This window comes from Aulonocara stuartgranti (genome assembly GCF_965226115.1).
Source record: "Aulonocara stuartgranti genome assembly, chromosome: 3".
NCBI classification, from domain to species: Eukaryota; Metazoa; Chordata; class Actinopteri; order Cichliformes; family Cichlidae; genus Aulonocara; species Aulonocara stuartgranti.
In genome coordinates, this window is record NC_138941.1 from 30,110,343 (window position 1) to 30,133,120 (window position 22,778).

General features: G+C 35.8%; 5 protein-coding genes and 1 long non-coding RNA gene across 7 annotated transcripts; all 6 read left to right on the forward strand.

The window, feature by feature from the left end:
• Window positions 1-1,913: 1,913 nt before the first annotated feature.
• LOC309697396 (uncharacterized protein) lies at window positions 1,914-3,550 on the forward strand. The gene is made up of 3 exons (XM_082519275.1): window positions 1,914-2,146; window positions 2,316-2,369; window positions 2,564-3,550. The coding sequence occupies exons 1-3, from the start codon at window positions 2,018-2,020 to the stop codon at window positions 2,834-2,836; spliced, it is 456 nt and encodes a 151-aa protein (XP_082375401.1). The 5' UTR covers window positions 1,914-2,017; the 3' UTR covers window positions 2,837-3,550.
• Window positions 3,551-4,995: 1,445 nt separating this feature from the next.
• On the forward strand, window positions 4,996-6,209 carry LOC309703451 (uncharacterized protein). Of its 2 annotated transcripts, none has more exons than XM_082528259.1 (4): window positions 4,996-5,045; window positions 5,205-5,338; window positions 5,490-5,540; window positions 5,696-6,209. In XM_082528259.1, the coding sequence occupies exons 2-4, from the start codon at window positions 5,207-5,209 to the stop codon at window positions 5,966-5,968; spliced, it is 456 nt and encodes a 151-aa protein (XP_082384385.1). In that variant the 5' UTR covers window positions 4,996-5,045; window positions 5,205-5,206; the 3' UTR covers window positions 5,969-6,209. The 2 variants fall into 2 exon arrangements, with proteins under 2 accessions (XP_082384385.1, XP_082384386.1); XM_082528260.1 differs by having other exon boundaries at window positions 5,010-5,045; window positions 5,184-5,338.
• Window positions 6,210-8,015: 1,806 nt separating this feature from the next.
• LOC309692420 (uncharacterized protein) lies at window positions 8,016-9,303 on the forward strand. Its single transcript, XM_082510876.1, has 6 exons — window positions 8,016-8,043; window positions 8,122-8,264; window positions 8,424-8,465; window positions 8,613-8,690; window positions 8,872-8,925; window positions 9,100-9,303. The coding sequence occupies exons 2-6, from the start codon at window positions 8,142-8,144 to the stop codon at window positions 9,292-9,294; spliced, it is 492 nt and encodes a 163-aa protein (XP_082367002.1). The 5' UTR covers window positions 8,016-8,043; window positions 8,122-8,141; the 3' UTR covers window positions 9,295-9,303.
• Window positions 9,304-11,813: 2,510 nt separating this feature from the next.
• LOC309693272 (uncharacterized protein) lies at window positions 11,814-13,398 on the forward strand. Its single transcript, XM_082512341.1, has 6 exons — window positions 11,814-11,896; window positions 12,180-12,310; window positions 12,447-12,488; window positions 12,576-12,653; window positions 12,773-12,826; window positions 13,023-13,398. The coding sequence occupies exons 1-6, from the start codon at window positions 11,893-11,895 to the stop codon at window positions 13,239-13,241; spliced, it is 528 nt and encodes a 175-aa protein (XP_082368467.1). The 5' UTR covers window positions 11,814-11,892; the 3' UTR covers window positions 13,242-13,398.
• A 1,028-nt stretch (window positions 13,399-14,426) lies between these two features.
• On the forward strand, window positions 14,427-16,308 carry LOC309692388 (uncharacterized protein). Its single transcript, XM_082510810.1, has 4 exons — window positions 14,427-14,451; window positions 14,554-14,689; window positions 14,841-14,894; window positions 15,072-16,308. The coding sequence occupies exons 1-4, from the start codon at window positions 14,432-14,434 to the stop codon at window positions 15,354-15,356; spliced, it is 495 nt and encodes a 164-aa protein (XP_082366936.1). The 5' UTR covers window positions 14,427-14,431; the 3' UTR covers window positions 15,357-16,308.
• A 703-nt stretch (window positions 16,309-17,011) lies between these two features.
• Window positions 17,012-18,093, forward strand: LOC309703363. Its single transcript, XR_014275878.1, has 4 exons — window positions 17,012-17,204; window positions 17,352-17,458; window positions 17,631-17,681; window positions 17,788-18,093. It is a non-coding gene; the product is annotated as an uncharacterized lncRNA (long non-coding RNA).
• The last annotated feature ends 4,685 nt before the right edge of the window (window positions 18,094-22,778 follow it).

The following is a 22,778-nucleotide window of genomic DNA, read 5'->3' on the forward strand; positions in this document are numbered from 1 at the left end:
TTTAAAACAATGCATCTGTTTGTGTATTGTCTCCTGCTGTTGTTTCTCTTTCAAATTTGTTTCTTTAGAGCACTTCATCTAACATTGTGTGCAAGCCTCGATTTTTCCACTCCATGTCTTGGAGCTAGCACTGCATCAGATGGTGTGTTGCCTCTTGCTGTTCTCTTTCAGTACTTCTGCATTGCTTCATCGAACATGACCCGTATGCCTTCACTATTTTTCTCTGGGACTTTGCCCTGCATTGTATTTCTTGGCCTATAACTTCCATTTTATAAAGTTTGCACTGTAGCAGTTGGTGAGTTGCCTCCTGCTGTTCTTTTTCTTTTAAGCATTTGTGTATTTCTTTGGAGCATTTTATTGAACATTGTGTGCAAGCCTTGATTTTTCCTCTCCATGTCTTGGATCATGATCTGCATTTCTTGGTGTACACCTTCCAGCTGAGCTTCCATATATTGAAGTTTGTACTGCGTCACTGTATTACCTCCTGCTAATTTTTCTCTTTTAGCTTCTCTGTATTCCTTCCCAGCACTTCATCAAACATTATTTTCCTTTGCATTTATTTTTGTTCTCCATGTCGTGGAGCTTGCACTGCAGTGTACTTCTCCTCTGCATGAGTTTTCTCCAGGTGTAGTTTTTCCTCACTACATTAATCAAACTCGATGGGGTGAGCCTTTTTTCTTGGCTGTTTTTTTCAGAGACATTTTAGTAGCTCAATAAAATTTTTCAAATTTTTCTTAGTCGATGTTGATTGATAGCTGTAAACATGAAAGCTTAAAATGGTTAACCTTAAAGTTTCTCTTGCCTACTTATGAGTTATGACAAAAGGGATTCTAATGATTCTAATGATGTCACTAAGCTGCTATTAAGGTGAACAATTCACATGCAAATTAGGTAGTCACAAGACAATTTTGAATAGGGGATTTTTGTGTTTATACAATCAAGACAATCACAAGGGGAAGGCAAAACTCCCTAAGACACAATAGGCAGCCAGCTAAAGGAAAACAGGAAATATCCTATATTATAACTACTGAAAAGAACAAAACAAAACAAAACAACCAACCAAAGAAACTGAAAGGCATACAAAGGGAAAACAATTGAATCTTAACACAGATAATAAAATCCATAAACACTCAACAAAACAAACAAAAAAGACCTAAACATCACAAGAGCTAAAGCGTCAAAATACCGGAAAAGAAACAAAAGTAAAAACCACAGCTTAACAGTAATCAGAGTAAGGGCTGTAATTAAAGAATTTAATTAAATGGAAAGAACTACAGTACACTGTACTGTACTGAAATAGGTCAAAAACCTGACATAATTTTGCATTCCACTTTTTAAAATGAAAAAGCCTTTAATAATGAAGTTTAATAATAACAATAATTTCCCACTTTCACCATTTACAAAGAAAGTTTATCACTTTATGTAAAAAAATTATTTTTAATTTACAAAGTCAACTACACATTTGTAATTCCTCAACTTTTAAAAAATATTTTTCCTGATTTATTGTCCATTAGCTTATGCCTGTCCTTATTTTCAAATAACCCCTGAACAAAGTTTGCAGGAAGATTCTTTTGAAGATTATATTTGTCAGACAGCTGGTACATTAAAACCCTGTGCAATTACAATTCTTATAAAACAATATATTCTGTAGGACATACGCTGGATTGGTGTTTGTTCTGCATAAAATGGTAAAATATATCGAAATTAAAAATTAAATAAAATGTGGTTTCTGACAGTTTCTTATTTGTTTTCGTATATTGTGGTTTATGTGTTTATTGTGTGTTTATGGCTCACAGTAAATTAAGGTGGTAATTTCCTGTAAAATATAACAGCAGGCTTCTGGGAATTAAAATAGCTAGACACACCCACAGACCTGGATATCCGCCTACAGGTGAGTCGTGCCAGGGAGGACGTGACACTAGAACGAAATAAAGGATTCGTTCCATCGTATCATTCAGTTCAGTTTGTAAATTTTCCTTATATCTGTTTTTATACTGGTTGCTCTGTTAGAGTAGTGATGGCAGCAGCAGGTTTGGCCGGAAGCAACGCAGGGAATGGTGTTGCAACTACCAAAGGCTTATTTGTCATTTTCAGTCTGCTGTGTCTGGTTTGCCTGTCGAGTTCACTGATTGATGAGGAACAACTGGTAGAATAACTTTTTTGTTTTAATTAAGTAATTTTAATAAATTAATCATAACTAAGCCATCACACTCAGATTTATGATCACGTTTTCTAAATATATATATTTTCTTTTTGTGAGGTCATAATCAAATGCTTTATTTTGATGTTTGTTGGCGTTCTGTCTGGATTTGCAGGAAGAATTAAAAGAAAACCTCCAGAAACTACAACACGAAGCAGTGAGAAGGAAGGTGAGTCTATCAGCGTTCATGCTATGGATGAGTAATTTGGAGAGTCTCCTAATGCTAATATAAACATTCCTATTAAATAAGCAAAGCAAAACAAAATTGTCAATCAAGTATTTTATTATTTATATATTCTAAAAAATACCTGTACTATATATATATATATATACACTTTTTTTGTTTTACTTTTTCTCTTTCAGGCTAGTCATAAATTAGATAGAATCTACATTCCCGAAATCTTCAATGATGTTATACGCATGATGGACACTTTGTCTGAAATAGTGAAGGAACCAACGAAAGATTTTCCACCACTGCTGGATTTAATGGATGACCTAAAGACATTCATGGAAGCAGGCAAGGACTACATAGATAAAATCCTTGACAATTCAGCTGCTGAAATCAGCGACTATGAAAAGAAACTAAGTGGTGTGATGGAGCAGATAGCACACCTAGAAGTGCAAAATGAACTGTAAGTTATCAGTCATTGACTTTCTCTCATATTGTACTCACTGTATCTCTAAAACCTGTCTCAGCCTGACTTTGAAGTTCTTTTAAAGTAGTCTTGGATGTTTTTGATTCAGTGAGCAAATCTGTTTGTGAATTTGAATTTGTATTGCATTACATTACAAAGACCTTTATCATAAATAGGAATTTTTTTTTATCACATCCCATGCTTGAATTGCTCATTCTATACTCCTACATATATTTTTTATTTCACTGGTAAGATATTTTATTGATTAATAGAGAAAGATCACCACACTGAATAAAAATGACAAACTGACACTAAAATTATTAGCACCCTGGACTGCTCTGTTTTTAAAAAAATAAAAATGTCTCTAATATTGATTACTCTCAGGAGCGTGGTCATAAACTCTGGAAATGTGCATCAATACAAAAAGGCCGAAAAATTAAGCTTGTTTAATGTTCAGCTGCTTTTTAAACAAAGAGACACCTTGACTACTTTCCAGATAACCAGTAAATTTTTTGTTGTAAGACTCTATGAGTTCATGAATTAGTGATGTTAGGTGGAAAATGCATGAGTAACACAAGAATAAACTTTAGTATACACAATATATTGTATTAGAATTACGTGTTGTTCTTTAGTCGTATCATAAAAACTACACACATAGACACACACTTCTTCACTATGGCAACAGCGAGTCCCTTGCATCACAGAGCCCAGTAATACAATGTACACTCATAGTAACCCACTAAATTATCCACTCATCTAAAGACCATTCTATAATCATTTGTTCACTAATTACTGGATTTTCATCTTCTCTTAACTTGATTATAAACATTTACGGAAAAAGTTTTATCTGCTGAACAAGTCATTTAATACTCTATGTACTTAGTGAAACTAGCTCACTAAACAAACACCATTCATTTGTAAGTTTTGCTATTGTACTTGCTATGTGCTTTTGTACTTTTGTGTATGTGCATATTTCTATTAAACACTATCTTATAGACATTTGTGGTGCAATCATTTATTAAAGTGACTGTCAATTTACCCAGTTTTATGTTCAGTGCTGCGAATAAAGGAAAAGGCGAGTTTAGTACGTTGCTATTCCCCAATCACATTACAGAACATAAAAACACAAAAGCCTTCCTTGTGCAGCTCAAAATATGCATTCACTGCAGAATTCTATTTGCAAGAGCTCCAATGTGTAGTGACCAGGACAAGAGCATCCATTATCTGCAACCCCAGGAACTTGGTGCTGCTGAACCCCTCCACTGTGGCATTGTTGAGGAGGAGTAGTGTATGACTGTGCAGCTTCTCCTGAAGTTAGTTTACACTTCATTAACCACTGTGCAAGAAGGCCTCCATGCCTCTTTTCTTTGTGATCCAAAGGATACACTTGAAAAAGGAACTTTTTTATTTGAGAATTATTTGAGAAACTGTAAGAATCTCTTACTGATGTTCGGCCAGAATGTACATTGTCATGTTTGTTGAAATCCAAACACAGCATATGAGAACAAAAGCCTCGTGCCGACTGTGTAGCACAGTAGCAGAGAGGTGATACATTTTGTCTTTGACTTTGCAGTCATTGAGTCGACCGTGAACTGCTTATACCAAGTCATACCAGAGTCAAATGTGAGAACATATGTCTGACAGCTACAGCTCGGCTGAAGTTGGCTCATGCAACAATACAGTTATCCTAAGCACAACAGCAAATCTACATCAGAATGGTGGATAAAGAAAACCAGTCAAAGTCCACAGATCAATCCGCTGTGCATAAACTAACACCCCCAAGCCTCAATGACGCACCACTGTGAAGAACGTGGGGCCAAAATTACTCGATAGTGATGTGAAAGACTGATAAAGTTATACAGAAGACATTGAAGCAAAAGAATGCTCTAATTTTTTTCTGCTGTAAGACTGATTTGGAGCCCTTAACTACTTTCTCAAGCTTTTTCTGTCATCCACTACTATCATCTATCATTAAAAGTGGATTGCTGTTGGGGCGTCTCCATAGCAACTTTTTTAAATGTCATGTTAATAACTAATCTGCCTCTATTCCCGTTAAGTGGATCAAACATTACTTCAGTGAAAATGAAAGTAAAAGGGCAGCTCACACACCTGAGATATAACACGAGTATATAACGCATTTACAGCATGTCACCTCATTATGTTTTCAGCCCTCTCTTGTGCAGTACAGCAGTTCTTCCTCCATTAATCAGGTAGGCAAGATCAGTAACACGCTACAGTAAGATGGTTAATATTTAGTAGATTTTATATATTAAATCAATAATTTAACAACAGGAAAAATCCATTTGATTCTTCCTTCATCAATAATCCTCTGTCATTTTTTTCTCAAGTTGATACATCTCTTTTTCCAGCAATGGCACCATCAACTTTGTCCAGAAACAGAGGAGTGACTGGCGTCAGAAACACCAACAGATTGATTTTATTCATCTTCTCTCTGCTGTCCCTGGCTTATGTTGCAAACTCACTGAGCAACAAGGAACTTTTGGTAAATGAATTCTTGCTAAAGCTGCTTTTACACTACAGCAGTTACACCTTTATGTGTCACTGCAAGTCACCATGAGCTCATTGAGGTAGGCATTTTTTTATGTAGGGCTGAAGCAACTGAAACACTTACAACCGCTTTCTGGAAATTTCAGGAATTCAAAGAAAAACTTCGGAAAGCAGAAGAAAATGCAGCCAAAATGAAGGTAAGTCAGTGAGTTTCATGTTGATCACATGTCAGTGGAATTTGAAACAAGAAATGCATATTAGTCATATCTTTGTTGATGTTGACGTACAGTGAGAGAGCACACAATACATATACCAGTAAATCTGATCTGTGTCCGAAATGTTTTTTCATCAGGCATACAGAAAAGCAACATCCTCACAAGAACTGGATGAAAAAATGAAGCAGCTTCATTCTTTTATGGAACTAATGAAGACATCGTCATGGTCAGAGGATTTTCCACCACTGGTGGAGTTGGCAAACAGTTTGAGTCGCTTCATTGACAAAACCAAGGTTTGGTTAAAAAAGCAAGACGACAGCTTCGCTGCGGCAGTAATTGAAAATGAAAAGGAACTGGAAAATCTGAAGAACGTCCTACGATTCCTAGAGGAGCAAAATGATGAACTGTAACAGTTTCCGTGTAACTTCTTTGAATTAAATATAATATATTGTTAAAATATTGTGTTTACACATTGGTTTAGAATCCTGAGTAATTATTATTATTTTTATTATTATTGTTGTTATTATTATATTTCTGGTTAATAAGGTGGTCAGAACTTCTATTTTAAACATTTTTTAACTTTATTTTGCTTTTACTGTTCCTGACTGTTTGTTTTCTGTTAAGTAATAAAACCTTTACTTATTTATACACTTAAATTTCACAAGTATGAAATTTATGTATTTCACAAAAGTAGATCAAACTTAAATTAATATGTCCATTACATGAAATAACTATGTATGCAGCCTCAACACGTGACGGGTGTATTCTCTGCAAAACTGATACCAGAGCTCATTGAGCTGATACAGCTTGATTTTTACATCTAGTCGTTGATATTATAGTTATTCATTAATGGCACTGTCTTGTTTTAAACTAATTGCTCTGTTGGTGATTCATTGTGGTACTTTAACGTTAATTCTACTTAACTTGTCAATGAAACCCTGTAAAATTACTTTAATCATCTCCAAGTTACTACCCAATGGTAATAAAACCCAGTTAAATTAGCAACACTAGCTTTCACATGTTTTATCTGAATTGTAGAGATTTATGCACGCATCAGCCTCTTTTAAGCTGCTTTTAACCCCTCAGGGTTATTACTGGACATCCATCCATCCACTTCCGCTTATCCTTTTCAGGGTCATAGGGGGCGCTGGAGCCTATCCCAGCTGTCATAGGGCGAGAGGCGGGGTGCACCCTGGACAGGTCGCCAGTCTGTTGCAGGGCCAACACACACTCACATTCACACCTAGTGGCAGTTTGGATTATCCAATTAACCTATCCCCACAAGTTGCATTTCTTTGGACGGTGGGAGGAAGCCGGAGTACCCGGAGGGAACCCACGTAAACACGGGGAGAACATGCAAACTCCACACAGAAAGACCCCGGCCTGATGGTGGAATTGAACTCAGGACCTTCTTGCTGTGCGGCAACAGTGCTAACCACCGTGCTGCCCTGTCCAGTATTACTGGACAGCTTGATATATTTTATGACAGTAATATCACTATAGTTTTTTCTGGAAAGCTGCCATTTTGCAATACTCCTATATTACAGTGGTACTTTAAGTCATACCAAACTCAAGCATTGAAAACTTACTTGTAGTTACTATACTTCATCCACCTAGAATTTTTGCACTGCAGCCTGAAAGATGAATGATTAACATAAACTGATGATTACAAAACATTTAGCATGGGTCCATGCTTGATTTAACTGATTTTCCTTCTCTATCTGAAAATACTCAATATATATAGTATGTGGTTCCATAGTGTAGTGGTTTACACATTTGTTTTACATATGAAAGGTTGCTTGTTTATTTCCAACTGGAGACACAAAATCCCCTTTATTTATTTTATTTTTACTGCATTGTCAAAGTCTGCTGAACGTCACTTTATCTGAATCTTAATCTCTTAATTACTTGTGCTTCCACACTGTGGTCTTACTCTTCCATCTTGTCTTTGTATCTTCTATTCATTGCATCATTTTCAGTAGTGAAAAACAGTGCAAATGATTTTCGAATTCAACTACAACTACTGTCTGCCAATCATTGACAAATATAGTCTGCCCTATTGTACTCAGAATATAATCATCAACGCGCTTTCAGCTTTGATACAAGACACATTATCATTTATGATTCATTCAAAATTTTAAGACTGTTCATTCTTTTGGACAAGTGGACCCTGCTGAATGGAAAGCTCCAGCATGCTGTGTACACCATATAGATAGTAAATGTAAAAGGAGGGCAGAAAGTGCATGAAGCAGGAAGTTAAAGGAGTGTTTTTATAGTGTTTTATGTTAACTGACAACCACATATTCCAGTAAAGTGTTCAGACAAATACTACTCCTTTGAAAACAAAGGTGAAAGGGCAGTTCACACACACCCTGTAATATGATTGAGGTGATATCAAGAGTATATAAAAGCATTTACAGCATGTCCTCTCATTATGTTTTCATTCTTCACCCACACGGCAGCTCTTGCTCAGTTGATCTAACAGGTAATTTCATTAACATTGTTCAGTAAGACTGAATTAACCTTATGTACCCACAGTTTTCTGTTTCCTTTTTGTCTCAAGCTCTTGTCATTTTCAGAGCGATGGCAGCAGCAGACTTATCAAGAACCAGAGAACCAGCCAGAACTACCAAAGGCTTGTTTCTCATCTTCTCTCTGCTGTGTCTTGCTTATGTCACAAGTTCGCTGAAGACCGAGGATCAACTGGTGAATAATTCTTGAATACTTTCCTTTTTTTTTAATATAAATCGAATTATAGACTTATTTTTACAGATTTACCCCACGTAATGATGGGCTCATTAATTTTTCTTTATCTGCAAAAGGTTATATAGATCCTTCAGCTGCTGTTATTTTCTCAAATTTCAGGAAAAAATGAAAACTGCATTAGAAGAGGCTGAAAGACAGAAGGTGGGTCAATCAGTCTCCGAGTTGCTCACAAGTTGGCTTTGAAAGTCTTCCATATGTGTAGGAAGAAAGGTTATGTTTAAAAATATAAATTAACAATTGCATTTTGCATCACACTGCCTTAGTGACATTTAATATATGTTTTTATAGGCAGAAGAGAAGTACAGAAATGCAACCATCACAAAACTATTTGATCTTGCAAGTTCACTAACTAACAAGGACCAGATGGTAATTTCATATTTTCTTAACCTTTTATTTTGATGTGAAACAATTACAAATGTATTTCTATCATAAACTCCAGTATTTTTATATCACGACAACCTCATTGACTACTAGACCTTCCTACATTTGCAGTTGTTTTCACTGAGCTCATAATCCTTATGGTTTGTTCCCTGCTGGGAAATTTCAGGAAATGTTCAAGGAAACACTTCGCAAAGCTCTAAAACAAGAAGAGAGACTGAAGGTGGGTCAGTCAGTCTCCAGGTTATTCACATGTTGACTAAGACAGTTTGTCATTTGCAAAGCCTTTAGTGATGTTACACACAGCATACTGACAGAACTGCAACTGAAGGATGTGTAGGTAATAGGAGTGTACACAACACAATGTAACAATAACAGTTGTATTTTTCTCCATCAGGCAGAATACAAGCACAAAATTCGAACTGCCTCAAAACAATTTGATGAAATATGGAGGCAAGTTCTTCCTCAGCTGGAATTAGTGAAGACGTATGATTCTCCACCACTACGGGAAATGCTAAACATTGTGATGCGTTCACTGAAGAATAGCAGAACCTATTTAGACAAGAAGATGGCTTTGCTGCAAGAACAGTAAGAAGCCAGAAAAAACTCCATAAAATAATAGGAGGAAAAATCTAATTGAACTGCAACAATTTATATTTCCATCCATATCTCTGTTGATCTGTGTTGTAGATATATATGTATCTGTGAAATAAACATTACACTGAAATGTTAAAAAGTTAAATGTTTTCCAATGTTTTTGTTTGCTTTAAAGTCCAGATATACAACAAGGGAGTGAATTAAGGGAACCAAGGACACACACACACACACACACACACACACACACACACACACACACACACACGCGCTGAGGAGAACTACATACGAGCGGGAGAGTGAAACACAGGTGTATACAATCAAGAAAATCATGAGGAGGAGCCAAAACTCAAAGCAGGACACAATAGACAACTAAAACAAAAAACTACTAAACAGAAAGACAAAAAAAAATTACACTGAACAGGATAAAAAAAAGGAAAACTGAGGAAACCAAATACAAAACATAAACACTCAACAAAAAGTTGAATCTAAGTAACTAAGATAAACACAAAAACTAAAAAATTCAAGTTACTAGAGTGTAACTAAAACATTACTCAAAAACTAAGAGCAAAATGAAACTTCAGGGTTAACGCTGGGTGTTTGCTGCTATCAAGGTTGTTCATTTCTTACAGGGTGTATTTTAACTTTTGCTGTGAACCTGGGACGCTCTGAAGCAGGTTGGATTCCAGATTAGAGATCAAAAGCTTTCAAATCGCAGTCTAATGATCAATCAGGATTGCGAAGTTTATTCTACAGTTTAATCACATTGTACACTAAAAACAATGAACTGTCAGTCATGATGAATGATACTATTCATGATGTGTTTATTTGTCATCAGCTAAACTAAATAAAGGACTTCTGGTCTATATATACACGCACATACATGCCTGCATATGTGACTGAATTGCTGTACTAAGAAGCGCAAACAGCTTCTTCTGAAAAGCAACACATTTAACACAGTCGAATACTGCCCCCTGGTGCTGATTGTAAAGAAATAATGGGTCATTGGGTCATTGTCCATTTGCACTGTTAAGCACTCTCTGCTCAGTTATGCAGTATTTGGCTGAACTTCTACACTTCAGAATTCATTTTAACACTTCTACGAATACTCCATGTCACTGCTAGGCCATCTTAAATCAGTCATGTGAATTGGTGAATCCCTGGACTCTAAAAGGTTAAATCAAGCATACAAGTCTGTCACGTGTATTTTTTTTTTAAAGATCCACCGTTGTGGTGTACAGAGGCAAAATTACAAAAAAATATATCATTGTCCAAAAACTTGGACGTAACTGTGTAAGAGGCATGTTTTATTAAAAGAAAGAAAGAAAGAAAGAAAGAAAGAAAGAAAGAAAGAAAGAAAGAAAGAAAGAAAGAAAGAAAGAAAGAAAGAAAGAAAGAAAGAAAGAAAGAAAAAAATCCATTGCATGTGTTATTTCCTTAATTTCCAGTTATGTTCAATAACATTTAGGTCAGATGTGCATGATAAAGCCTACCACATTATGTAGATCACTGAATGATGCACTAATAAATGTACTCAATCAACAATGTGAATACTGTGTTTCCAGTCTTGCAGATTGCAGAGACAAAAATCCCTAAAAACAAAAGAGGCATCTATTGTTTTTAGGAACATGTAGAAACTCCAGACCCTGAGAGCTGTAACCAAAAGAGATCTGAAAGCAATATCAAAGTGGCACCAACTTTGACATTGCCACACAGTTCCTCCTAACTGCTTTCAGAAACATGATACCAAACACATGGTAACACCACTGACATAATCCAAAAGTCAGGGTTGCCTTTTGCAGCCAAGCTTGGACTGGACAACAAGGACTATGTTTCTCCATAAAGGTGTAAATTTCAATCAAAAACAATCTCTAAATGTTAAACAGTATGCTGTTATAGCTTGTTATAGTTTCTGTTTACTCTAAAGAAATTATAACAAGCTCTGTTTTGTTCCAGAAACCTCTTCCTTCAACTGCAACAGTTTGGAAATGACCAGCAATTGTTACTGAATCTGAGCTCTAGATGTGCATTCTCTTGTGTAACTGCTTTAAAATAAATCCATGCACAATATTCTCCTGACTGAATGACTGGGAAACAGCCTTACTGATCAAATATATCTTTACTATTAAATGGAAAATAATATTTACTCATATTTAACAAATACTAATACGTTATTATTAGTATATTTTTATCAGCTTACAATACATTATTACTACAGAGAATTCATTTCAAAATAGGTTTGTGCAAAAGCTATTTCTCATGGGTGGATATAACAAATTTTACTAAAAGTTAGTAAACATTGCTAATTACCTACCCTACCCTAAAATCTTATAAAATGGTTCCTAGTCACTTTTTATACAATGAAAGAAGAGCTTAGAGTGGAAAGCTTTTGGAAGGTTTTTATAGTATAATAACTGGCAGCTGTCTATTCCCAAAAAGTGTAAAGCACTGAAAATGAAACTGAAAGGGTAGCTCACACATGTGAGATGATGATAAGTGAAGTGACAAAAGAGAACATAAAGCATTTGCAGCGAGTCATCTCACCGTGTTGTCATTCCTTACCCCTACGGTAGATTACTTCTTCTTCAAGTCACAAATGGGTAAGACCGATAGCATTGTACAGCATGTCAGTGTATGTGTGTGTGTGTGTGTGTCTGATTGAGTGAGTAAAAGATTGCATTCTGGTTGTGTGTTTATGTTCAGCACAGCACGTACCACTTACTGTACCTCATGTTTACTTGATTTCATGTTCATGAAAGGTGAAGCCGGTCTCGACATCCTACATTTAGCTCTGTCTGATCAAAATATTTAAAAATATCAGCATATGTATTCAACTACAATTCTCCATTTTCCATTATTTTTGATATTCTGTTTTAACTTCAGGGCCGATGGCAGCAGCCTTATCCGCAACCAGAGGACAAGCTTGTGTCAGAGAACACAAGTGCCTGTTTTTCATCTTTTCTCTACTGTGTCTCGTTCGCGTCATAAATTCACTGAAAACCAAGGACTATGTGGTGAATTCATCCTTGCATAACATCCTTGCAATTTATTTGTTAACTTGTTAACATACACTGCAAGTTATCAGCATTTTTCTTTAAATGAAATGGGCTTTATACTTGGCTGAGCAGTTTCCATTGTCTTAAATTTCAGGAACAAATGAAGATAGCAATAGCAGAAACAAACAGAATGAAGGTTGGTCAGTCTCCAAGTTTTATATGTCATGCATCTCTAATAACTGTAACTAATAAACTAACATGTAACTGTGATTTTTTTTCTCAGGCAGAACACAAGCATAGAAATGCAACAATCACAAAATTATTCGAGCTTTCAAATTCACTGGCTAACAGTGAAAAACTGGTAAATGAATAATTTTGCTTTTGTTAATTTTGAGAAAATTAAGAATTTACTTGTTTTCATGTGTGTTTTCATTATATTAGCCCACACACTGTGCTCTGCTTCTTTCTGGGAAATTGTAGGAACTATTCAAGGAAACACTCCGCAAAGCTGTAAAAGAAGAAGAGAGACTGAAGGTGGTCCAGTCAGTCTGCAGATTACATTTGTTTAGAAATATACAACATGAATTCATAAAATTAGGAAGTAAAAAAAAAATCGATATGACATCAGTATAAGTCTAATACATGGATGTGTAGGAAACAGGAGTCTATGTGGCACAAAGTAACACTGAACAATGAATTTAAATGCTAAAAGTTGTATTTTCCCCATCAGGCACAATACAAGTACAGCATGCTGACTGCCTCAAAGGAATTTGAAGAAAAAAAGAAGCAATTTCTTCCTCAGTTGGAACTAGTGAAGACATTGCCATATTCTTCAGACCTGATGGAAATGGCTAACATTGCAAGGAAAGCCTTAAAGATTGCTAGAATTTATTTAGACGAGAGACTGGCTTTGCTGCAAGAACAAGAGAAACAAGATACTGAGTTGTAACAGTTACGTTCTGTCTACGTCTCAGTGGAAAAATATTGTTTTTATATAATTTTCCAAACATATTCTTATGAAATTATCTGCAACTTTTTTAAATAAGTAAATGTTTGATGCAATAAAAGTTATCTTTATTCCCAGAGAACTTCTTTTAGTTTTGCCGCTCTTGTCCAATGATTTGACATCATAATACAATTTTAATAAATATATTATGTAAAAAAAATAAATAAATCATGTTACGCGTCCTTTTTTGAATCTCTGAAATAATTGTCATAATGGGAAATCTTTTGTTTCTGAAGTCTGATTTTCAAGTCTTGATATGAGGCTTGAAGGGTGGGTCTGATGGAAAACCAGAAATTCATTGTCTAATATGTTGTCACAAAGTCATTAGGTTATAAGCCAAAAGAAGATCATCCAGGGTTTCATATCATAATTCATTCCTCCCTTTTGAAACATAGTATTAACAAGACTTACTTTTTCTTCAGTGTGACCAAAAATGAATGACAAACTAGTAGAGAATTATTTATTCTGATTATTTGTCTATAAATACTAATGGACCTCACGCTGATTTTGGAGACTGTCCCATCCTCTGTAACACACATATAATGAAGATTTACAGCAACAGTCTTTTCCTAATTTCCAAGTTCCTCTAACTGTGAACTTTAAACCCTTCAGGCTCAACATATGATATAAATCCATTTTTATACAGTCAGTGCCAAAGGTGAAAGTCTGTCATTACAACAACAACAACAACAACAACAGCAACAACAACAACAACAACAACAACAACAATAATAATAATAATAATAATAATAATGAACAGAAAGCACAAACTTAAAAAGCAAACTGTTATTATTTTTAATTCTTCATTGCATTTGCATTAGTTAGCAGCATGGCCTTTTATGTTGAGTTTGAATGCGTCTCCCTGGTCAGGTGAGTTTTCTTCAGTTAACATTAAACGGGAATCATTAAACATGCCTGTTAAAAGCTGCCTGTCCAAGACTCTGGTTCAAAAGAGGTTTCTAACCTCAAAAGTTATACTTCCTTATTAGATAAAGCGTTGTTAAAATCCATACTTTGACAGAACCACAGTGCACCTAAACACCCGCCCACCTACCCGCCCACAGGCTAGCCTTTTCAAGGAGTCTATAAAGCATTTTGTGTTGTGTTGTCATTCAACATTCATGCTATTATTCATGACTCCTTTTAGTAGCAGGTAAGAAGAGCAACACTGTACTGTGAGAAGATAGTGTATGCAGATTTTTAATACATCATGTCCAGTGAAATTTAAAGACTTTACTTCGTTGTGTTGTTTTAGAACTGTGATGGCAGCAGTAGATTTGTCCAGAAGCAAAGGACTGAGTGGTGTCATAACAACCAAAGGCTTATACATCATTTTAACTCTTCTGTGTCTGATCCGCCTTTCAAGTTCACTAATAGAGCAGGACCAACTGGTAAAGCGATTGTTGACTTTCCAAACGAACAGCTAAATTGAGCACTTCTACAACTAAGTCATTACATTCAAATGTACAGTGTTTTGGGGGTTTTCTGGCATAATCACATGCTTCACGTGCATGTTTGTTGATGTTTCCTCTTTATTTGCAGGGGGAACTGAAAGAAAATGTTCAGAAACTGCAACGAGAAGCATTGAGATGGAAGGTAAGTCAGTCAGTATCCATGTTGTGGAAATGGAGGAGCAATCTGGAGGGTCTATAACTATAAACCACCAAAGCAAATCAACATTTTCCATCATGCAAAGCTTTTTTGTAACATAATAGACTTAATTATTTTCTTTCTTGTTTTTTTTTGTTCCTCTGGCTTTATTTTTTCCTTCAGGCTGAAAACAAGATTGACAGAACCTACATACCAGAATTGTTAGATGATATGCCACACATAATGAAGTCTTTGTCTGAAGTGCTAAGGAAAAATTTTGCACCAGTGTTGAATTTTCCACCACTGCTGGAGATAATTGATGACCTAAAGACATTCCTCGAGGCATTCAGTGAGTACATAGGTAAATACCTTGAAACTACATCTGCAGAAATCAAGGGCTATGAAGAGAAACTAAGTGTTGTGATGGAGCGGATAACACACCTAGAGAAGCACAAAGGCGAACTGTAACATATTAATCATTACAGACACAACACATTGGTCTGTTTCTGCTATTGTATGTACTGCCTGTGTAAAACTTCTTCTATACTAAGCAGCTTTAGTTTGAAATTTTTTGAAAAGTGGCTTTGAAATGTTTTCACTGAGGAAGACTTTGTGTACAAGTGTGCTACAAAGTGTGATGACTTGATCAGCTTGTAGACATTTTCATTTTAGAGAGCTAATATAAACAAAAACCACTGAACACATAGATTGTGTGTTGAACTGCATCAGTAAATCTGGCAGTAGTCAATGACTTACAATGTTTTGCTACATGTCATAAAGAAATGTGTTTATATGGATGGTTAAATGATTTATTACATTCCCATGCTTATATTGCTCATTTGAAAACTGTTAAGATATCGTTAAGATATCCATCTAAATAATAGAGAATGTTTCCAAAGCTATATAATAAATGTCAAACTGAAAATTGAAAATACTGGAAACCTGGACTATTCCCTTGTTTCACAAAAACGTCTCTAATGTTCATTTGGACCCATTATCATTTATGCGCATTATATTTTGTATTGCTTTAAATATATGCAGGGATTTTTTTCCTTCCTCCCCTTTCAATATGTAGTGGTTCAGTCCAGAACCTATTTCGGCTTTTGCTTAACCAATTAACCAATTAGCCAACGCCACCTTGTTAAATGTTAATTTGGTCAGCTGGTTTATTTGTGAAGGTGTGATTGGTCCACTTGGATTTTTTTCTGTTTCCTGTTTTTATTTAAACACAAAATGTTTAAACAAAAAAGGTTTGGTCACTTAATAAAGTTGTTCCCTAATACTATAAGTGTGGCTGGAGTCTTCCACGTCATCAGATCTTTGTCTTCTCCATGCACCTTGGAAGTAGGTGAAGAAAAATTCGTTGCTTTAAATGCACAGCAACATTGTAAGTGAGTGCTAGCCTTAATGGATTTTTCAAATTTAAATAAATGAAACCTCTGTCCCTGTTTACTTTTGTGTGTTTGTGCAATTTTATTCCATAGTATTAACTGGATTATACTGATATTGTAATTATTTATTTAAAGTAGCTTATAATCTACTAGATATTGTATTCAGTTATATAAATAAAGTATCAGCGAGGTTTATGTTATACTCCCGTCGCATGAAAGATACAAGCAACAATACACAGCATAATATTTGATGCTTCAGTAAAGCTTTGTGTAAAATATTTTTTTATTTCAAATGATTTGAAATGATCAGTGACAATCAGATTGATGTGCATGTTAAAATAACTGTGGATCCTGGTATTTGTAGAAGCTCTAAGAAAAAACTGTATTCTGATAACCACCTATTTACATTTATTATATGTTATTACTAACTTCCTGTGTTGATTGTAGCGACTAACAAAAGTGGCACAAAATTAGTGACGCATGAATAGTACAACAGTAGAACACAGTATACAAACCTAACATCACCTTACATCATATTTGGTTCACTGATATTATTGGAAAAACTGAGACTCTGCTATTCTCTTGTTTAACAAAAATGACAGTTCTACCATTGTATCATGACTGGTTTCCTTTTAGTCTTTGTGGTTAAAATGTGTTAACCACATTCTCGTGCCTTTGCTGTCGGTGGCTTCTGTCAGTTTTTTCTTTAAATGTCACAAGAGTAACTGATGACCCTTAATTCCTGTAAAGTGGGTCTGACCGACACTATTTCTGTGGAAAGAAAAGCAAAAGGGCAGCTCACACACGAGATGTGACATTAGTGAACTAACACCAGAGAATATAAGCCATTTGCAGCGTGTCGTCTCACTGTGTTTTCAGCCCTGACTTGTACAGTAAAGCAACTCCTACTCCATTCACCAGGCAGGTAAGATCAGTAACACTCTACAGTGAGATGGTTTACATTTAATATATTCTATACAATATATCAATAAACAGGACACATCCATTGAATTCTTTTTTCAATAATATTTAGTTATTTTCTTTCAAACTGATACCAGTTTTTTTCAAACAGGGATGGCAGGATCAGCCTTATCCAGAAACAGAGGACTGATTTTTTTCATCTTCTCTCTGCTGTCATTGGTTTATGTTGCAAATTCACTGAGCAATAAGGAACTTTTGGTAAATCTTTTAGCTTCTTTTGTCATATGACCAATACATGTTTATCTGTCACTGCAAGTCACCACAAGCTCATTAATGGTTGGATTTTTTTTTTTTTTATTCAGTTCGAGATGTTTGTATGTGGTGCGGCGAAGCAACTGACACACTTACAACCTCTTTCTGCAAATTTCAGAAACTCAAAGAACAACTTCGGAAACTAGAAGAAAGAGCAGCCAGAATGAAGGTTAGTCTGTCAGTTTCATGTTGATCACATGTTGTCAGCCAAATGTGGACATGAAACTACATTCCACAACAGAATATAAACTAAACATCGTTATTTTCTTCATTAGGCAGACTACGAGTACAGTAAAGCAACCAATTCAAGAGAATATGATGAAAAAATAGAGCAGTTTTATTCTATTTATGAACTAATAAAGACATCATCAATGGCAGAGGATTTTCCACCATTGCTGGAACTGATGAACAAATTTAGTCGCTTCATTGACAAATCCAGGGTTTGGTTTAATGGGGCGGAAGATCACAATAAAGCAAGAATGAAGGACAATGAAAAGAAACTGGAAGAACTAAAGAACATCATCAAATTTCTAGAGGAGAAACGAAATGAACTCTAACGGTTTCTATTTAATATCTTCAAAATAAATACATGTTGTTTAGATATACTATGTTTTCATGAAAGAGGTGGACATCATTTATTGCCTGAACTGTGATTCATTTTCATTCATTTATACACTTTAAATAAAATCTGAAATATGATGGATGTATTACCTGTGGAAAACTTGATTCTAGGCCAACTCCTTTTTACTTCATTTTAACAATTTATATTGATAGCACTGTGTTTTTTGTTAACTAATTCTTATTTACAATTATATATAAGTGACACAATATATAATAATACTTCATTCCTGATTCTCTTCAACTTAACATGTAAAACCTGCAGCATTACTTTGATTTGGTCCAAGCTGTGCTTAATGACCAAAACTGGCACTGAATTCAGGTCAGACCTATTAAAGTTTACATTATTCTCCTGTCACTGTTATCGCCATTCAACTGTCACATTTCCGCTTTTCTCAAATCTAGTCAGAAGGTTTCTGATTATAAATAACTTGGCATTTTGATAAATGACAAATTTCATATATTGACATATCAAGGCAACAAAACAAAACATAAAATTACAAGAGAAAGTTCAAAAGAATGTGAACCAACTTATTATGAATTCAATTCTACGGTAGTTAAATTATTACACTACATATACTAAATTTGAAAAAAAAAGCAGTGAAGATTTTGTTAAAATATGAAGTGGCTTTAAAGCAGTTATCATAACAGTTTATTAGACAAAAGTATAATTAATTGATTGTTGTATTGTGTAAAATCTCACCACTAGATGTCATCAGATTGCAGACTGTACTCTCCAATCATTCAGCTGAATTCTCTTTTCTTAACCCCTGCATAATCCTAGCTATAATAACCACATAAGACAAACTTTTAGTTTTAGTTTTTTTGTTTTTTCAAAATCCATGTGTCAGTATGACAACCAGCTCATTTCCTATTGCTACAAGTAATTAGATTAGCCTAGAATTACATTGAGTGTCCCCATGGCTCACAAATGCTTATGAGTTCTTTTCTCCTTTGCCTTCTGGCTGGCCCTAAGATTTCGATGGCCCTAACTGAGATTTTATATGAAGCCCCAAAACACTTCCAGCACAGCCACCACACTGCTAGGTGAAGAAAGAAAGCAACTTGTATAAAAGGTATATCAGTAAAGAAAATGAAAAATAACATAACATTGAAAAGAACAAATAAATAGCAATGAAAAATCAATATGAATAAAAAATGAGTAGCAAGTATATCTTGTTCTAATGAAAAAGACATTAGCAAAAATTAATGATAAATTTATTACTTTCTAGTTGCTGTTTGTCAGGTGAAAAGATTTGCCGTATATACAAGAAAACACTACGAGGTTATTTGGTCATTATTTTTGTCTACAATTTGTAACAGTTGCTGTTGTAATGCAGTGTATCGCTGCATAATGGCGCCTCCTGTCTCATGACTGGTGTGTCACCCCCTTATTTAAGATAAGATAAGATAAGATAAGACTTTATTGATCCCACGACGGGGAAATTTTTGCGTTACCTCAGCGCAGGTACAGATATCACAAGGAAATACAAAAATACAAATAAGTACAATCAATGAAAAAAAAGTAAGACAATACACTATATACAATGGTAGCATACACAGTATGTGATTAAGGATATGGTTGGAAATATGCAAGACATAAACTATATAGCTTGACATAACTATTGTACCACTACTATTCCTATGTATAGACATGTACACACACACATGAACACACTAAATATACATATGCATACATATATACCTGCACATGTCCATACACATGGAAGGTCCATTATGCATGAAGTGGTGACCGTGGATGTTCACAGTGTCTAGTGACTTATGACATCGTGATTGAGGAGTTATAGAGTCTAACTGCTGTTGGGATGAATGATCTGCGAAAGCGCTCCTTCCTGCAGCGAGGGTGTTTCAGTTTCTGACTAAAGGAGCTGCTCAGCCCACTCACAGACTCATGCAGTAGGTGATGTGGGTTGTTCATGATGGATGTCAGCTTTACTAACATCCTCTTCTCGCCAATCACCTCCACAGACTCCAGGGGACATCCCAACACGGAGCTAGACCTCCGCACCAGTTTGTCCATCCTGCTCCTGTCCCTGTCCGTGCATCCACTCCCCCAGCAGGCTTCTGCATAGAAAAGGGCAGATGCTACCACAGTGTCATAGAATGTCCTTATTAATGTCCTGCAGACTCCGTAGGACCTCAGTGTCCTCAGCAGGTGGAGTCGACTCTGGCCCTTCTTATACAGGATGTCTGTATTTGTAGTCCAGTCCAGTTTATTGTTGAGGTGAACATCCAGGTACTTATAAGAGTCCACAATCTCAATGTCTTTCCCTTGGATGTTCACCGGTGTTGTAGGGGGTGACTTCCTCCTGAAGTCTATGATCATCTCCTTTGTCTTGCTGGCGTTGATTTGGAGTACGTTGGTCTCACACCAGCCTACAAAGTCGCTGATGACCCCCCTGTATTCCTGATCATTGCCGTCTGATACGCATCCAATGATGGCTGTATCATCTGAGAACTTCTGTAGATGGCAATCGTCCGAATTATAACAGAAGTCTGAAGTGTAAAGGCTGAACAGGAAAGGTGAGAGAACCGTGCCCTGTGGTGCCCCCGTGCTGCAGATTACCACCTAGGACACACAGTCATCGAGCCTCACATACTGTGGTCTGTTGGTAAGGTAGTCGATGGTCCATGCAGTCAGCTGTTTGCCTACTCCGGCTCCCTCCAGCTCCCTTCTCAGTACTGCAGGTTGGATGGTGTTGAAAGCACTGGAGAATTCAAAAAACATGATCCTCACAGTGCTCCCCGCCTGCTCTAGGTGAGAGAGGGATCGGTGTAACAGGTAGATGACAGCGTCATCCACCCCGACTACAGAACGGTAGGCGAACTGCAGGGGGTCCATCACTGAGCCCACCAGTGGCTGAAGGTAGTGCAGGATGAGCCTTTCACTCCGGTAGAGTCAATAAATAATACTTACCTTTATCCTATATTTATTTTATTTTTTCCATCTCCGATTTTCTTTTTATTTCTTTTTCTTTTGAGCACCTAGATATTCTTTTAGGAGCCATTTATTCAGTGTTAGGATAATCAAAAGTCCATATTGAGATGTAGCGTTATGATGCAGTTGTTCCAATTTTGCCCAGCCACTACTGGGGCTAACTTCTGGTTAGCGATGCTAGGGCTAACCTAAACAACCACAAAGGCACTTTATGCCAGGGGCCAGCCCTGTGTTGTCGTTCTCTAGCCACATGCATAAAAAGCCAGTATATTTAAGATGCCAGGGCACATTATCGGCTTCCACAACCCGATGTCTGCTCTTCTGTACTTTTAATTGATTAATTTTAAGTTTATAAGGATCCACCAGTTTGTTTGTTTTTTGAAAACTTAATTAGACACTTTGTTTTCATAACTTACAAAAAAACTGACTGTACCTTTAAAATTTCAAAATCTATGGAGGTTTCTGTGTAGGTGTCTGTGGCCCTTACGCAGCTACACTTTGTCTGTTTGATCATTTAAACTCTGTTCAAACGGAAAAAAAACATCATGTGGCTAACTATGACAGTGTCAATATTTGTTGTTACAATGTGACAGTTCAAGTATGTGAACATAAAGGATACCCACCTGCTTTTTCTCTTTTACTTTTAGAACTTATTGTAGTATTTTGTTTGTGTTTCACTGGCTCACTGTACTCATATTGAATTAATAAAATTACAAGAACAAATAATTATGCACAAAAAAAGTAAATACAAATATAGCTGGATACACCCACAGACCTTCCCACCCATAAGTGAGCCGTGTCATAGAGGAGGTAACACCAGGTCTTATATAACGTATGTGTGGTGTATCATCCAATTATTTTGTCATTCATCGCTTCTCCTTCCAATACCAGGTATGATCTGTGACGCTGTATTAAGAAAAGATTTTGTTGTCAAATTGTATTCTAATATCGTGACTCATAGTAAGAAAAAGTTTACTTTGTAAGTTTGGTCTCTGTTGTTGTTTCAGAACAGTGATGGCAGCAGCAGGTTTGCCTAGAAGCAAAGAAGTGAGTGGGATCACAGTCACCAAAGGCTTATTCATCATTTTCACTCTGCTGTATCCAGCTAACCTTTCAAATTCACTGATAGATGAGGATCAACTGGTAAAATTATTGATTAGTTTTGTTTTTTTAAAATTGCATTGTTTTTGTATTGGGTCACGGACCACCCAAGCAAAATGACTGTTTTTGTTTCCATTTTGGCATAATCACATGCTTCACATGTTTGTTGACATTCCCTCTGAATATACAGGAGGAACTGAGAGAAAATGTTGAGAAACTACAGGAAGAAGTACTGAGAAAGAAGGTCAGTGTCAATGTTCATGTTATGGATGAGAGTCTGTCACTGCTAATATAAATCTTTCTAATGTTATGGAATTAGCAAAGCCAAAAAAAACAAATAACTATAAATAAAATCCATCAATGTATCGTTTTATATCTTTGATATATAAATGATATAAAAAGGATATATGTATTGATTTTGCTTTGGGTTTTTTTTGTCAGGCTGAAAACAAGCTAGATAGAATTTATACTCCACTAATCTATGATGATGCTACGCGCTTAATAGACCACCTATTTAAAATGAGAAATACAGTGGAAGAGTTTAAACTGCTCACGCCATTGCGGCATTTCATGGATGACCTAAAGAAG